This window comes from Phoxinus phoxinus (genome assembly GCF_949152265.1).
Source record: "Phoxinus phoxinus genome assembly, chromosome: 5".
In the NCBI taxonomy this organism is placed as follows: Eukaryota; Metazoa; Chordata; class Actinopteri; order Cypriniformes; family Leuciscidae; genus Phoxinus; species Phoxinus phoxinus.
Window position 1 is genome coordinate 17,261,144 of NC_136880.1, and position 17,780 is coordinate 17,278,923.

Genomic DNA, 17,780 nt, shown 5'->3' on the forward strand with positions numbered 1-17,780 from the left:
TGCCTGTAGCACCTGGTGAGAAGCACCTTTTCTATACAGTAGCCATAAGATGTTCACATACAAATCAAAACAATCTGCACTTGCGTTTGACAATCTTGTAAAATGAACAAGTCTTCATAGTCAAAAAGTAAATTGCATTGGGGTTACCCTTGTGAAGGAAAAGTAAACTTTTACAAAGCACACTTTTAAAAATAGTTCTTATTACTGAATTATATATTATATATTAAATGGAGCCACGGAGATGCGAGTCTCTTCAGTCACACATCCGATCACTAATCACCTGCACGTGTTCCTAATCAGCACCGGACTCAATGCACACCCTGTGGCTGTGTCTGAAATCACCCCCGTTACCCTTAATAGGGTAGGCTATTTGAGTGGACAGCCATTTGAAGTAGTGTGCGAACCGACGTTACCGAGTGCACTCATTCATTCCCACAATGCACCACAGTGTACAACCGACGCACGCTCAACGGCTAGAGAATACCCATAATGCACTGTGAGAGTCACGTGCCAAATCTATTCCCACGTCTGACCAGAAGATAGCGCCCGCAGCTGAATCATCCATCCATTCGTTTTCCAAACCGCTGGTCCAATAAGGCTAGTGTAATATCATACAGGTATAAATTCCCTTTTGCTGCATTATTAAATAGTTTAATGAAGGTTTATATATGCTAGTTTATATGAGTTCAAGATAAATCTTTTCATCTTAATACTGGAGCTGCCAGTATGCTACGTTTCAAATGATTATTAAACAGCAATCACAAACTATACCAAAGCACTCAGTGTTAGAATTCACTCAGCCACTCCTTCAAGTGAACTCTATTAGTGGAGTAGGGAATAGTGAATGAGGGTATAGGGGATGATTTCAACCAGTCACTCCTTGTCTGTCTTTGCAAATAGATACAGACACCTTACCTGCTTTAGTTACCAAGGTAGTTTGGCTCGTACGTTTCCAGCAATCCCCCTTATTGAACTCCAGTGATCTCAGTTTTTCCTTCAGCAATATGTCCTGTAAAACTCTATAGCTATACCTGTGCGGATATATACTCACCTAATACTTACCGTGCTCATCCTGTGGTGTCTTCTCTTAAACACTATTCACTATCTCCACCCAAACTCAGCAACTACCTCTTAACACGAAATTCTCAGCTACTATCATCATCGCTATCAATGAAATGTCTGACTGTGCTATTACAATACTTACTGCATTATTTCTACAATGAATGTTCAATAAATACTTGTTTTGGATTCGCTCACCTCTGCCTCTCAGTCTGGTTCTATTGTGACAGAAAGCCAGACCACCAACAAACATGAATCTAACAGGCCCAGAACAATTTCAAGACTTAAGTTGACTCAGTTCGCAGTGTTCTCCACTCCAGGACACAATCAATCATTGGACAACAGAGTCACTTCTGAGAGCACTTCTTCTCCCCCGATTTTTGCTAGTCCCATGGTCAACCCGACACAGAGATGCAGCCACACCAATTTTCATCTGAACAAAAATGACAAAGGTTGTGAGGCCCACAATTCAGCTCTCTTGTTTGGAAGGCTTTTTTTCACCCTCCTGGGTGTGACTGTAAGCCTTTCACCAGGCTATACCACCCTCTGACAAACCGGCAGACGGAAAGAAAGATCCAGGAAATTGGAGTCTTCCTGAGGACCATTTGCCATGACCATTAGAACTCCTGGAACTGTTTCCTCGCCCGGGCCAAGTACGCCCAAGACTCCCTCCATCAGCCAGCCACTGGATTAACTCCTCTCCGGTGCGTATTTCCTTCCAGCCCCCACTCATCCCAATGTCTGGAGAACCCTAGACCAGTATAAAGACACACATTCGGTCATTCCTTGTCTGGCTTCGCAAAGGGATACAGACTCCTTGCATGCTCTACCATGTAGTTCAGCTTGCAAGTCTCCAGCAATCTCCAAGATTCCTTAGGTAATATTCCCTGTAAGTCTTCAGCGACACCTGGGTGGATATACTCACCTGATACTTACCATCCTGTGGTATGTGCTCTTCCGTAAACACTATTCCCATTTGCAACTGGACTCCGCAACTACCTGGTTGCACAAAACTATAATCATCACTATCATTGAACTGTCTGACTGCGCTATTATTTACCTGCATTTTTAAAATATACTTTTAAAGATTTGAAGTATGCTGCAAGTGCCCATTCAATACAATTATGCAATTTTTTTGTTACAAAGTACATACCCATACAGTAGGGGGTACATTTTCTTATATCAACATGGCAGGCAAATGTCTATCTCTAGGGAAATGTTTTCAGTCTCTTTCCCTTCATGTGTTAACATGTACATCTGATAGTTAATGAGATTTTCTCTTTCTACCATAGTATATACCATTGGCCCTCATCCAGGAACAAATGAAGTTTATCCTACACCACAAGCAGGTAAAATGAATATGAATAATTTGTTTATAGAGCTCACAAACTGTAAGCATTTTCTTTTCTGCTGCAGGTTATGTACCACCTCAAGTCCCGATGGTCATGCCAGTCCCAGACAGACCCCTGGGCTGTCCTCCGGGTCTGGAGTACCTGACCCAGGTGAATAACACTGCATAACTCATGATTTCAGTGAAGTGAGCATTTCAATTCTCACAATAATCATGCTCTTGCAAACTATTCTAACCCAGACGTTCAGGCAAAATAAAAACTGAAAGGGTCGCAAGCTTATTGGTGAGACGTTGAAGTCATGCGACTGTGGTTTAGTTGGTTTATAGTCTACATTTAGCTTTGTTAGTTTGTGAAGATTATTATGATGAATGCAATGTATAAGAATCATACACTCTCTGCAGTAATGCTGAAGGCGATGGAAAAATCCTATTGTGTTTTTGTTGTGGGAACCACGTTGATGGTACTTCTGGGTTGGACTAAAAAAAGACATGCCCCCGGTTCATAGACCAGGCATAAACTAGTCCCAGACTAATATGCATGTTTGAGCTGTTTTAACTGCAACTTGCAGTGACGTATCTTAAAATATCTCAGTGCCATTGTTTTGTCTCAAGATGCACATCTGTAATGTTTTTGTCTAATACATGTTTATTAAAGCTATGCCCTAATTAAACTGAGGCCTAATCCTGGCTTATTCTAAGCACTGTCTGTGAAACTGGGCCATGGACTTTTTTTTTGCACTCTCTCATGCATGAACTGAAACATGAAATAAACTCACCACAGCAGTTTACAAAGACCAAAGCTAGACAAGATACAATGGAAACATGAGGGTTAATTATCAGGGCTGGGACGATATCTCGACGATATCTCCCGATTCGATACTATCACGATACTTGGGTATGATGTGATTTGTAAGAATTGCGATTCGATATTGCTATGTATTGGGATTTTTGCTTTTGAACTCTAGAGTCTAGACCAGGGGTGGGGAACGTTGGTCCAGGAGGGCCATTGTCCTGCTGAGTTTAGCTCCAACCCTGAAAAAAACTCACCTGATTGTAGCCTTAGTGATCCTGAAGACATTGATTAGCTTGTTCAGGTGTGTTTGATTAGGGTTGGAACTAAACTCTGCAAGAGAGTGGCCCTCTAGGACCAACGTTCCCCACCCCTGGTCTAGACAAAAGATAAAAGTTAAAATGATACACTTATACATGGTTGTGCAGGTTGTATGTCCGTATATGTCTGTAGACTTGGAAATTAAGCTTTTTCCCCCGAATCACGGAAGCACCCCAGTTATTTTGCCAAGAGGACTCTTATTTATATTATATGTTAGACATATGTACCCTACTACTAATTAATAATATAATACTGAAAATAACATTACAAAATAACTTTTTAGTCTTAAATGTCTTTCTTGTGTCCACTATTAAGAGATATGATGTAATGTATACTCACTGTTTAATAAAACTATTCAAGTGTAAATCATATCATTTTAACTAAAACTTACAAAATATAGGCGGAATCTAAAATATAGGTCCAATAGGCACAATATACCCCTTGGCGCATGACGTCCACTGGAGTGGACAGATGATTAAAATCTGAATAAACGTATTTCTAACATCTTATTTAACTGAAAAATATTTTTTGTGCCTGTCTGGTTTTCTGAGAATAAAAGGATGTAACACCTTCTTGAGGTACTTGGTGCATCTCCTCTTCCCTTTGCCATTTTGAATGTATGATGATATATCTCAAAACAAAATAGAGATACAAAGTCAATAATTAAATGGAATATTAAACGTGGGCCTGACTTATAGCGCTGAGGGTTAGGGTTAGGGTTAATAATTGAATAGCAAACACAGCAGAGCGTCTAGCTCGCACATTGGCTGTGTTGCGGCAACTGCACATCCTATGGCCAAGCGCCTCTGAGATTTGGCGCCATAACACGTCAGAGCGCGCCTAAGCTTATAAAGGGAGCCCATATGGCCAGGAAAATCAGATCTTACTCCTTCAGCGACTCTTCACGTCTCTGAATTTTCTGAAGCCTTTCGTCATGGAAACAAGTCTGTTCAGCTAGAGGTAGCTGCTATAGCGGACAGTGCCTTCGACTCTCTGAAGACGCTCCTCTTCTGGCACTGCTCTCGTGAGGCCAGCCGGCGAGAAACGCTACTATATCCTTTTCTGCTGCTATTGTGTTCGCCGCTGCAACACTCAGCTTCACAAATAAGCAAATTGCAAGCGTTGCAAATGCCTCTCGTGGACCTTGTGTGGAGTTTTCTTACACGAGGAAGACGGGCACACAGAGTGCGCCACGTGCCTGGGACCCACCCATGCTCAGGATGCACTCTCTGCTGACGCCTGCTCTCACTGCGAGACTATGCCCATCTCAGCGCTGCGGACGCGGCTAGCTCTCTTTCGAGGCGGCGACACCGCTGGACCTCCTCTTCCCTTCCCGGCACTACTTCAGCCGCGGAAGAAGAAGCGCCGCAGCCTACGGCAGACCGAACAGATGGAAGTAAGCCGGCCGAGTCCCCGCGTGCCTTGCTTTCTCCATCCCAGTCTCCTTCGCCGGTCTTGTTCAATCAGGCAGATCAGCGCCCCTCCATTCGAGCGGCGGGTCTTGTCTCCTTTGGCGGATCGGATGAAGAACCCGACGACAGCCTCTCCATCGCCGCGTCTAAGAAAGAGTGGTCGTGCTCGGTCGACCCCGCCATCTCACAATCTAGTGCTAGCGCTGCGGCTACCAGAACCAACTCGGACGCCTCGAATGGGCCTCGTCTGAGGATCCACCTAGGAGCCGACTAGATGGATGGTTTTTGCCAGGGCGCCAGCAGGCCCCCCGTCACAAGCCCACTCCCTTCTTTCCCGAGGTCCATGAGGAACTCACTAAGTCTTGGCACGCACCATACTCGCCATACAACCGCTTCCGCTTCCACTTCCGCTACGCTCTCCTCTGTTGACGGCGCAGCAGAAAAAGGTTATGAGAAGCTACCACCGCTCGAGGAAGCAGTCGCCGCACATCTATGCTCGCCCACTGCTGCTGGCTGGAGATATAGAGCGGTACACCCCTCGAAGCCTTGCCGAAACACTTCAGCCCTCGCTGGACACACGTTTTCTGCTTCCGGTCAGGCTGCATCGGCTCTACACACCATGGCGGTGTTACAAGTGTTTCAGGCCAAATTTGGTTGGTTAAGCGCTACCCACTGCCTCGGCGCCAGGCTCCCCGAACCCGCATCACGCTGGACTCCGAGCCTCCGAAGGCCTCCTAGCCAAGGGAGGGAAAAGAGAGGGGCAGAGTCTCGCTCTAGCCGGACCCCCCTTGAAATGAGCGCATCCAGATCTCACAGCTCCCTGTTCAGCTCAGGCGGCTGGAGACCTTCATATTGTAGTCAATGCGCCCGTTGCCCGTTGAATGTGGAGCAGATCGGGGGGTGGTGACGTCATCACCTGTAATTAAGAGTATAATATCTTAAAAACCGAAGCAGCACAAACAAAACTTTAACCAGCACAAACGAACGAGACTATTTTATTTGGAGGATGTGGGGGGGGCTGGGTGACCTCAGAATGATCTATAAATATTCTTTTAATAGGCTATCTAAAAAAACGAAGCAGCACAAACAAAAAACACGTACAGCACAAATGAAGTCAAAACGATTGAGCCTATTTTGGCGACGTTTTGCATTGGGTGGGGGCAACTTCATGCTGTGATTGACAGCGTGGAGGTTGGGCGGGGACGTGTTTGGCTCGGAATGCATTTTCAATTTGCACATTGAATTTTGCTACATTTGCGATTGCATTTTCATTAAATGTCCCACAATGAGTGTCTTAACTGTGAGTGTAAATGCAAATAAGAAAAACAACATTTATATAACATGTATGTTCTGTGTTTCCCCCTTTATTGTGTTTTTGGTTCAGTCACTGTAATTAGTCATTTCATTCACCTGTGTCCAGTTAATTACCTGATTAAGTTCCTTGTTTACCCTTGCATTTATACCATATGTTCTCCCTCATTCTTCGCCCGGGTCTGGGCTCGTCTATGTTATAGCGTGTGTGTTTCCTGAGTTTTTGTTATTAAAAGATCCTGTTTCCTGTTCCTCCTCGTCTTTGTGTGCTTGCTACCGCATTACGTGACAGTTTAAATGCTAATTTTGCTACAGTTGTTGCTTGAACATGTTCAACATATCTAATTTCTGTAATACATTTTCATTTTGAAACTTATATAGAGTTAAAATATGTATTCAATTTACATATTATAATTAATGTGTGAAATGGCAAATGTACATTATATAATTGAATTTTAATTTCACACCAAATGTTGCACAAATGTAGGCTAATGGAAAATGTAAATGTAAATACAGAAATGCATTGCCATTTTGGATATACATTTCAAATGGAATATTGCTACCCATATGCTTCCATAGTATGGTGTCATACAGTAAGGGATAGTTTACTCAAAAAACAACACCCCAGATGTATATGACTTTCTTTTTTCAGATTATCACAAATTAAGCAAAACATGAACTGAATATTAACTTTTTTTTTTGAAAAACAGCCTCTGTGAGTCCATATAATGCAAGTGATTGGGTGCCCAAATGTTGAAGCTCCAAAAAAGCACATACAGCCATCGTGACAGTAATCCTTACGACCCTGGTGGATAAATCAGTCTTTTCTTTTTTTCTTTTTTTAAATGAAAGCAGTAGCAATTCTGAATACAAACTGTTTTGTATCTTGTATCTTTTTACAAATATACTATGTGAAAATACATTCAATGCCTATTTTCATGTCAGTTCTACAATGCTTCTTATCACAGGTTGACCAGCTTCTAGTTCATCAGAAAGTGGAACTAATGGAAGGTAATGTTTAGCCATCGATTGCACTAAAAACACTTTTCTAAACCCTTGTCACATGAACATAAATACTCTCTTTCTCTCACAGTTCTCATGGGATGGGAGACCAAAAATCAATATGTGGTGAAAAATAGCTTAGGGCAGCAGGTGTTATTTGCTGCTGAGGAGAGTGATTTCTGTACTCGTATGTTGTGTGGATCGGTGCGCTCCTTCCTGCTCCATATCCAGAATAACACGGGACAAGAAGTGATGACTTTATCCCGTCCCCTTAATTGCAGTAGTTGTTGCTTCCCTTGCTGTCTGCAAGAGGTATAGTATACCACACAACATGACCACTTCACAATGTGTAGCCTACTGTTTCATACATTTTATCACACTGTTTTGCATCGTGCTTTGCATTCTGGACAATTTTTTTTTAATATTGAAAAATACCTAGTTGCTATCTTAATGTCAGTACTGCTATATATTTCAGCTGGAGGTTCAAAGCCCTCCGGGCAACCCTATTGGTTATGTTATGCAAAGCTGGCATCCTTTCGTGCCAAAGTTCACTATTCAGAATGAGAGAAAAGAACCCGTTCTGAAGATTGTGGGGCCGTTCTGTGACTGCAAATGTTGTTCTGATGTTATTTTTGAGGTATGGTGTGTAAATTACAGCACATGTCATGTCATAAAATATAATTAGTGCTGGATGTGATTTATTAATTTTAGTTTATTTATCATTAGTCGTTGCCTAGCACTAAATATATAATAAAATATAATATATATAATATAATATAATATAATATAAAACAGTTTGGGGTTAGTAAGATTTTAAAGAAAATAATACTCTTCATCAGCAAGGACTCTTTATTTAATTTCAAATAACAGTAGAAATATTTAGTTTAAATAAATTCTGTTCCTTTAAACTTTTAAGCCATCCAAAAATTCCTGGAAAAAAAGCATTGCAGTTTCCACAAAAATGCAAATTACAAAAGGAATTTCAAATGATGTTCTTTTTTCATTCATTGAACAATCCTGAAAAAATGTTGTCATGGTTTCAACAAAAATATTAGCAGCACAACGGTTTTCATTAATTTTGATAATAATAATAATAATAATAAATGTTTCTTGACAAATCAGCATACTATAATGATTTCTGAAGTGACTGGAGTAAGCAGTATGAAAAAAAAAAACAAATTTGTATTAATTAAAATAGAAAACATTCATTTTAATACAGTTATAATTGTAATAATTTTTCCACAACTTTTTTTCTACTGTATTTTTGATGAAACAAATCCAGTCTTGATGAGTATAAGAGACCCCAAACTTAGGGCAGTGTACAGTATATTGTATACAATAATATGACATGTTTTGTGAGTGTTTATGTTGCTCATCAAACTAACAATCACATGCTTATGTGATGCCAGGTGATGTCACTGGATGAGTCCTCAGCGATTGGTCGAATTAGCAAACAGTGGACGGGATTTGAGGCAGAAGCGTTTACTGATGCAGACAACTTTGGCCTACAATTTCCAATGGATTTGGATGTGAAAATAAAAGCAGTTCTATTAGGAGCCTGCTTTCTTATTGTAAGTAATATGTACACTGCATTAATACAAACCATAACACTTTTTAAATCTGAGAGCCATAACAGGCCTTTTCTTCTTCTTCAGATTTTTAAACTTTATTAACTTTCTCATCAAATTTTATGAATATTATTTTGTATTTGGTTATAATGGGCATTTAATCACGGTGCAATCAAACATTCTTCTGCATAAAACAGTAGGCTGTAATTGGATAGTATATATATATTCACATAAAGGCATAAATCACAGTAATTTAATTTGTCTTTTTCTCATTTTTAATATACAGGATTTCATGTATTTTGAGCACTCTCAAAACCAAGAGTGAAACCATCCTGGAGCTTTCCCCATTTGATTGTGTATTTTGAAGTGATAGTGCTGTTTACTCTTTGAATTTTTAACTAAAGATTATGTGGATCATAGTCATAATTTTCCCAGATTACAACATCAAAGTGTAAAAACATCCATTTATCTAACAATTCTTCCAGTTTTCCTCTTCCACCCTCACCCCTTTTTCATAGTTATTTATATATTAACAGTAAAGTATGAACTTTTACATCCTTTTCAGACACTTTTCTTGTTGTCACACCACCTTTCTTTATTTTGTCGAATTAAGAAAGGTGTGCCACCATAAAACGGCTGTAAATATAATATGCCAGTTCTCTAGAACATGTCAATGTTTAACTAATATAAATGTTGATTTAAACCTTGCATTCTCATTTAGGTAATCAACTGGCCCTTTTTTGCTATTTAAACTGACTAGCTCATTGGGTTGGGTATCATTTTGATTTTTCCATTCAGGTAAAAACATTTAGTCAAGCTCTCTTGGTTAACAGTGCTAATATGGAGTTTGGGATGGACGGCTGTATGGTGAGGCTTACCCCTAGGCGAGGGTATACACCCAAAGCGCTCTAGAGCACAGGTTATAACACTTCAAGCATTTGACTCTCCTGACCCAGGGTCGCGAAACGCCCACTGTACCCCGTTTGTGCGTAGTGCTTATGTGGACAGAACTAGCTCCTATGGCTTGTCTGAGCTGCTATTCATCTGCTATGCGGGTGCTAAGAAAGTGTAGCGAAAAAGATAGTGGAAGCCATCCACTTGGCTTATGATTTTATAAGAGGCAGACTGTCCTATAGTTGTTCACGCCCAATCCACTAGTTTGGCTTCGTCTTGGGCTTGTGTAAAGGGTATGTCTATTCAGAATATTTGCTTAGCAGCAGGGTTGGTCTTCGCAGAACACTTTTGCTAGATTCTATAACCTTGAAATCCCTTCTTTTGTGCTGCATGTTTGCAACAGGAGTTCAATGAGATGCCATTGGATGGCTGAGTCACTACGCCCCTCCTCGGCGAGATGTTAAGACTAGGTCGTATAGCCGAGAGAGTGTTTGTTAACGCCTAGTCGCCTACACAGGAGTTTCATGCAAGACTTGAGTGGGCTCTTTTTGCTGCCTGTCTCTTATGTGCTTAAGTAAACAACATTCACTTCACGGTTCGCTTGGTGTTGACAGAGCTCTAGAGGAAAGCTGCCTGCCCCTCTGTTAGGCATTCTATTGCATTTAACACTCATGATGGTACATAATAATCCGCTTATCAGAGCTGATTATATGAATGTTATCCCACTTGTCAAAGATGTTTATGTCATAAGCCTATACATATACATATATATATATATATATATATATAGAGAGAGATTTTGATAGATAGATAGATGCCTCATTACCAGCTGTTGTTTATAAGGGCCGCTATACGCCCATACGGAAATGTAATATATGTACACATATGAAATATACATATATTAAATATATCCACATATATAAAATATATGCCCATATATAAAACCTATTAGAAAATGGAACAATTGACATAAAACCAGCCCATATATTTTATGTATGTACAATAGTGTTTTTTTATATACATGTCACATATACAATCATCAGTTTTCAAATAGAATTTGTGTAGTATTTGTTTTGTTTTTATGAGCTGGTCAAGAAGAGGTAAATAATAATAAATAATACATTTTATTTATAAAAGATTCGAAAATTAGATATAAATTGAAATGAAATGTGGATAATGAGATATAAATTGAAATGAAATGTGGATATGTAGACTTGATCTGTAGACTTTAAAAATAAATAGTTAAATAGTAAATAGTTTGGCATATATAAATTAAACATATCGGTGCTTTTCTCCAGTCTGCTGTCAGTCCCACAATGCACCACGCGAGTGTGAAGCTCAACTTCCATAGGAATGAGCTGAACATGCTCGCTCTGCTTCGTTCGCTCCCTGCCAGTGGACACGCACTATAAGAAATCCCAAAGGACGCTGTGGTAGGCCGATGTACAGAAGCCTGCAAGCTTTAAACTTCTCGTTCTCACTTAAAGCCGGGGATACACTTAACGACTGTAAGGCTGATTACTAATGTAATTTGATACTTGACTGAGTGATCATGCCCAAACGCGCCGAGTCAGAGACAGTTGCGTTCAGTCTGACAGTTGCGTACATGAAAGTAAACATTTGTCATTTTGTTTTGCCTAATTTTAATAAAGACCTGGGGAAAGCCAGAAATATTTAAATTGGTATAAAAAATAATCTTAACATCGACAAAGCATAAGTAACTGTAAGACTGGAGAAACTGGAAGAGAGGGCTACTCTCTGAGAAAACAAAGGAAATTAACATTTGAACTCTCTTGCTAAATTACCATCCCCATTCAAGACACGAGCACACTTGAGTTGATCACCTCCCAATTTACACATCATGCCCTTCACCCATACCTGAATTCACCCAAAAATCTATAGGCTATGGTTTAATATGAACAATTATCCTACAGTATTATCCATGTTTGGTATCATTTGAAACGTCTCAGTGCGACTGGTACGAAGGTCTCATTCCCACAGAAGTAAACCAAAAAGGTAATAAGGTGTGAAGAGTTTAGTGATATCTTGTTAACGGCTCTGGGTGTACCCCGAAAAAAATCAACTTCTGTCCCCAGTAAGTCTGGGACCGTGATTAATGCAAATTTATTCCCACTGTGTGAACTCATGTTTACATTTGAAAAGAGGTTTCTGCCTTGGTCTGAGTATTTAGTGAGATGCTGAAGAAGGCTTGTGGCGATTTGTAACTCAAATTAGCCTGTGAGTGTATGCAGGCACTCCGCATCATGTATTTTATAATGCCAGGTTCGCATATTCCCTCTTTATTCCAGAGTATTTTATGTTTTGTATTTATTATCTTTGAACTGATTATGAAATTGGCATGATACATTTACCTGACATAATAAATGGTTACATTTGATTTTATCCCGACTGACTCTGAAATTGTTTTCCTAAATAGATTAAACGGATTCATGGTACCGCAAGTTTTGCGTCAGATTAGTCAAGTCAAGTCAAGTCAAGTCAAGAATATTTGTATAGCGCTTTTCACAATACAGATTGTATCAAAGCAGCTTCACAGTATTAATTAAAATAATAATAAAACGTCCATGTTTGGTAATGCTGATCAATAGTATTATTGATTGATTAATTAAATTGAATATCCCCAACTGAGCAAGCCAAAGGCAACAGATTAGTGAGTGACGACTAATATTTGGCACTAATTCAAGTGTACGTGTTTTGCAAAGAGAAGAAGTGAATTTTTGTTTAGGGCAGCAAAAGTGCTTGACCTAAATCTGGGTGTGTCTTACCTCTGTTTTAATGTAATGTTACTTTAGATAAGTGTTACATGCAAACCACGGCCAATCCAAAGCTATTCTAAGAGAAGTAAAGTTAGTTGACTTATATCTGTAGTAGTGGCCCTCTGCATAAACTTGAAATTAAAGTAACGTTTAAAGTAAAGTATAAAGTAAACGTTTAAAGTAAAGTAACGTTTACTTCAGTAATCACGGGGGCTATAGCAAAGTATCTTTGATCGTGTAAGCGTGAATGCGGCCATCTCGGGTATATATCAATTACCTCTGTTTGGTGACCGAAGCTGGTTATCGTGAGACCCACGTTAAACAAGGCGTGAGGACCTCTGAGCGAGCTTCCTAATATGAATGGGTAAAATTTAAGGAAAGAGTTACATAGAACAATCAAATGTATTGCTAAACTGTTATATAATTGACCTATAACCAATTGGCAATCTAACCTAAATTATATCAGATGCCGCCTTTGGAGCGATCTAGACGGGCTTACATATCATTAAACCTAATTTTCATAAATACACGAGGAAAAACAATATAAAATACTATGAAAACAATGTCTATAATAATATGAAAGAAATGTTTTAATGGGTTTAATGGGTAATCAAAAACATTTGTTTTTGATGTTATGTTGTATTTATTGTGTATTGGCCTAAATATGCTGGAACGGTCAGTTGAGCAACAAGGTCGCCGCACATTCCTAATTCTCACAACGATGCATTCAGTGTCTTTGCGTCCTTCCAAGTTCATTCTTTCAAGGTAACCTGGCAAGACCAGTCTCCAGAAGTACGCACGTCCGTTCTTGGAATTGAGAAACAGCCTTATAAGTGTTTTTTGGGGGCGAAGTGATGACGTCAGAACCCGAAAGACTAATTCGCCGCTGGTTCCTTCAAGATTTTTGATGGCCTTTTATAATGGGGTTTTTCAACGTACGAGTAAAACAAAGCCTCTGCTAACATTAACAGCACACACTATCACCCCCCAAACTGCATTATCTAGTTACTAAAACGTACGTTTTCCAAACTGAAAGTAACCTCAAAGTAGGGCTGTAAACGATTAATCGCGATTAATCGAATCCAAAATAAAAGTTTGTGTTTACATAATATATGTGTGTGTATTGTGTATAATTATTTTGTATATATAAATACACACACATGCATGTATATTTAAGAAAAATGTGTTATTTATATATAAAATAGTTATATGTATATATAATATAAATCATATAAAAATATATATGCAGTATATAAAAGCAAATATTTCTCAATATACGTATGCATGTGTGTGTATTTATATATATATACAAAATAATTATACACAATACACATACGTATATTATGTAAACACAAGCTTTTATTTTGGATTCGATTAATCGTAATTAATCGTTTACAGCCCTACCTCAAAGTATCGTCAAGTTATACCACAGGCTTTATTTTACTCAAATTTAAAAACCCTATAGGAAAATCTCGAGGGCCCCGCCCCAAGCACACCCCTGATAAAATATGTTCCCGCGACTATGATTGAGCGATTACAATGATTAAAGATGAGCGCTGAAACCACATTGTCTGAATTTCATAATAAAATCGACAGAAAACAGCACAGACTAAAAGATTTTAGATTTAAAAAAACATGTCATTACAAATTAAAACCATTTCGGCCTCAGAAATGTTTCGGTGGCCAAAAATCACATGTGATTTCTTTATCAACTGTTTACTGACTAGGTTTAAGGGATATTTTGACATCATTTGTGAGTATTTGTGTGTTCAACTGCAAGAAGATGCATATGAGAACTTAATTCACGCTTTGGTTGTGTGCACAAAGGGAACCGCGCACAGCGTGAGTGCCGAAACGAGTCCTCTTTCGCGTCTTGTGATTGAAAATGGTTTGAAATCACATTAAAATGCACACTCAGAAATCTGGAATTCCTGATCAGAAGTATTCTGGATTCGACTCGGTTACGGTCGTTGTGTGTATCCTGTACATTTCTTAAGGTCTCACTTTATCAGTGTGCTATTTTTAGTCACACATTCACTTCTGGACTTGCAAAGGGAAGTTAGCTTTGCAACAGATTCATCCCAAAATATGATGCACAGAACATGTTTAAAGATGTGAAATTAGTGCTGATGGTTGTACTTCGAAACTGAATTAGAGTGCAAATAGTAAATATGATGTAACATTGCTAGTTTGTGTCTGTCATTGTATTTCTGTGATAGCCTTTTGCCTTAACTTCATTGACCAACATTTGTTTTGAGGGTCACTTTAGTCACAAAGTCTTTAAGATCACTTATATTTTTTAATACTGTTTTATGATATGGAACAATGGTTTCTATAAAATATGGTAATAAGAACTGATTGTAAAGTGATACATACTGCTATTCTGCTAGAGGAAGTTATGATGGAGTGTAAATATAGCCTCAATTTTTGATTTTATATATATATATATTAATATAATTAATATATTATATAATTAATATACTCTCTCTCTCTCTCTCTCTCTCTCTCCCTATATATATATATATATATATATATATATATATATATATATGAAGCATTAATGTGAATACAATACAATACATGGCAAAAAACAACAACATGTAGTTATATCTTTTTACAAAATAAAACGTTTCCTTTAACTTGCACTGTGCACTGTTTTGATAAGGGGTTTCCTGTTAACTATGGATGGACTGAGATTGCAAGACTATTTTCGAAGGAAATTAAACGTTGAAGAAAACCTAAGAGGATCTGAGAAATGCCAAGATTTGTCACAGTAAAATGGTCATGAAGAGATTTTTTTTTTGTAAGGGGTGTGTTCGCGACCACAACTGTTTCCTGGAAATGAGGAAACTGAATGAGGAGTGTGCGAGAAGATAAAGAGCGAAGAGAAAACAGTGCGATTGTCTCTCATTAAAACATTATTATTAATTTAAATATCCTACCTCTCTTAGAGTGGGTTTTCGGGAATTATTTCGTTTTTATATTACCATCCCCATTCGAGACACGAACACACTTGGAATAAATCAAATCCACGGCATCATCATCAAAAGTAGGCTACTTCAATTTGATAAACAGGTGAGTTGGAATATGAAATCCATGATGCATTGGCTATAATAAACGTAATGTCAGGTATGCTAACCTGTTTAATCCAATTAAATTCGAATCAAGGTTACACACTAACAAATGTAGCATAGTTAACGGTTAAATCGGGCAGAAATAGATCCTTAGTTAAAGTAACAAGTGCGCGTCTACATCTGTTACAGTCAGAGGCATATCGTTTCCATCCCTCTGGAATTATTGTTATGTACGCTAATTATGCCTTTTCTTCGCTTCAACTCAGCCAACATAGGTCTACATACTGAAGGCCTAGTGGTATTTGATAGCAGAAATGGGAACACTTTACAACAAGGTCTCATTTTAACATTAGGTAATTCATTAAGTAACAATTAAAAATGAGCAATATATTTTTTTTACAACATTTATTAACCTTTGTTAATGTTACAATGTTCATGTTAAAATGTAGTTAATATTGAGATTAACATTAACTAAGGTTATTAAATGCCGAAGATGAAGCCTATTATTGTTCATTCTTCATGTATTATAATGTCAACAATTTAAAACTTATTGTAAAGTGTTATTGCATAAACGATCAATTCGTTTCTATTAATCACATAATGAGACTGCTAAAAATATATATGAATTAAGGTATCCAAAAGGATTGTAGATGATGTGGTTCATTTAGCAATCTAGTTAGGCATATTAATTATGCAAATAACTGATTGATTATTTGGTATAATATTTTATAATATTTTGTGTCCTTTATTGTTAACTGTTTGTTGATAAGGAAAAGAGAAAAGATCGTTTGACCGGCAAACGATCAACATACTTTTCATATCAAAATAAACAAACACAAAATTAAATTAAAGTGGCAGCCTTCACAGATAACTGCTGCACAAACATAAAACACAACATAAAGTCCAGGCCTGGTCCTCTCTCGTCCTTCACTGTCGTCATTCATCCTTTAATTCCTCTGTGGCTCCTTCGTGAGAGACATTATGGCGATGAGGCGCACATTAAGTCAAGTCAAGTCATCTTCATTTATATAGCGCTTTTAACAATGTAGATTGTTATTCAAAGCAGCTTTAGAGATACACGCATAAATTAAGGTAACAGATTGTTTTGGCTTCATAGCGGTTCTTGAATAAATATATTTTCCAGCTAAAGTTAGTTTTGATTGATTCACTTCCGTCGAAGTGATCCTTTGTTATTAAATTAGGGGCCGCTAAGACGACACCGTTTTTCTCTAAACAGACTTTAAACGCGGACCTGTGATAAACGCTGATGGCGCTCATGTGCGCATCAAGAATTAATTCTATAGTTATATGCGTTTGAATATATATGCGCAGGTTTGTAATTCCCTGCAAAACAAGCCTTAACAAACTACTTGTCTTAAATTTTGATACAGAATTTTATTGTATCACTTCGGGGTAGGTACGCGAGCCGCATTTCCCCACAACGCTTTATCTGTAGAGTGGTAAATGGATCCTCCATAGGGAGAGACTAGTTGGCACTTCAGCACTGCGTTGTCATCGGATGTTTAATAGGGAGCCAATGCAGTGTTGACAGAACGGGGCTAATATGGTCATACTTCCTGGTTCTGGTAAGAACTCGAGCTGCTGGGTTTTTGAACTAGCTGTAGTTTGTTTATTAAGCGTGCAGGGCAACCACCCAGTAGAGCATTACAATAATCTAGCCTTGAGGTCATGAACGCATTAACTAATTGTTCCACATTTGTCCATGAGAGCATATGGCGTAATTTAGATATATTTTTAAGATGAAAAAATGCGGTTTTACTAGAAACATGACTTTCAAATGAAAGATTGGTATCAAAGAGCACACCCAGGTTCCTAACCGACAACGAAGACTTAACAGAGCAGCCATCAAGTGTTAGACCGTATTCTAGGTTATTACGTGTGGAAGTTTTTTGTCCAATAATTCGAATCTCTGTTTTTTTTTCAGAATTTAGTAGTAGGAAATTACTAGTCATCCAATTTTTTTATATCAGCTATACATTCCGTTAATTTTGTGAATTGGTAAGTTTCGTTAGGTTTTGAAGAAATATACAGCGGAGTATCGTCGGCATAACAGTGAAAACTAATTCCATGTTTCCTAATGATATCTCCTAATGGTAACATGTACAGAGTGAACAGCGGTCCTAGTACTGACTGAGCCTTGTGGTACGCCATAGTGGCGGCCATACTGAACTTGTGATCGATAAGACATCTCGTCATTTAC

The 17,780-nt window shown here is 38.4% G+C and overlaps 2 protein-coding genes across 5 annotated transcripts in view; both read left to right on the forward strand.

Annotated features, from left to right (window-relative positions):
- The window catches only part of LOC306998379 (phospholipid scramblase 1), a 21,229-nt gene extending 11,863 nt beyond the window's left edge, over window positions 1-9,366 (forward strand). Inside the window, exons 2-8 of one of the 3 annotated variants that reach the window (XM_079612404.1) lie at window positions 2,254-2,408; window positions 2,476-2,561; window positions 7,213-7,255; window positions 7,338-7,558; window positions 7,722-7,883; window positions 8,656-8,817; window positions 9,101-9,366. In XM_079612404.1, coding sequence (XP_079468530.1) covers window positions 2,327-2,408; window positions 2,476-2,561; window positions 7,213-7,255; window positions 7,338-7,558; window positions 7,722-7,883; window positions 8,656-8,817; window positions 9,101-9,139 — 795 coding nt within the window. In that variant the 5' untranslated portion in view covers window positions 2,254-2,326 and the 3' untranslated portion in view covers window positions 9,140-9,366. Of the gene's footprint in view, window positions 1-6; window positions 16-2,253; window positions 2,409-2,475; window positions 2,562-7,212; window positions 7,256-7,337; window positions 7,559-7,721; window positions 7,884-8,655; window positions 9,065-9,100 lie in introns of those variants that run through there. The other 2 variants (XM_079612405.1, XM_079612403.1) reach the window with 2 other exon arrangements.
- Window positions 9,367-15,136: 5,770 nt separating this feature from the next.
- Window positions 15,137-17,780, forward strand: part of LOC306998380 (phospholipid scramblase 1-like) — a 50,788-nt gene continuing 48,144 nt past the window's right edge. For both annotated transcript variants that reach the window (XM_079612407.1, XM_079612406.1), the window contains exon 1: window positions 15,137-15,560. The gene's annotated coding sequence lies outside the window, so the exon portion shown is untranslated. The remainder of the gene's footprint in view (window positions 15,561-17,780) is intronic.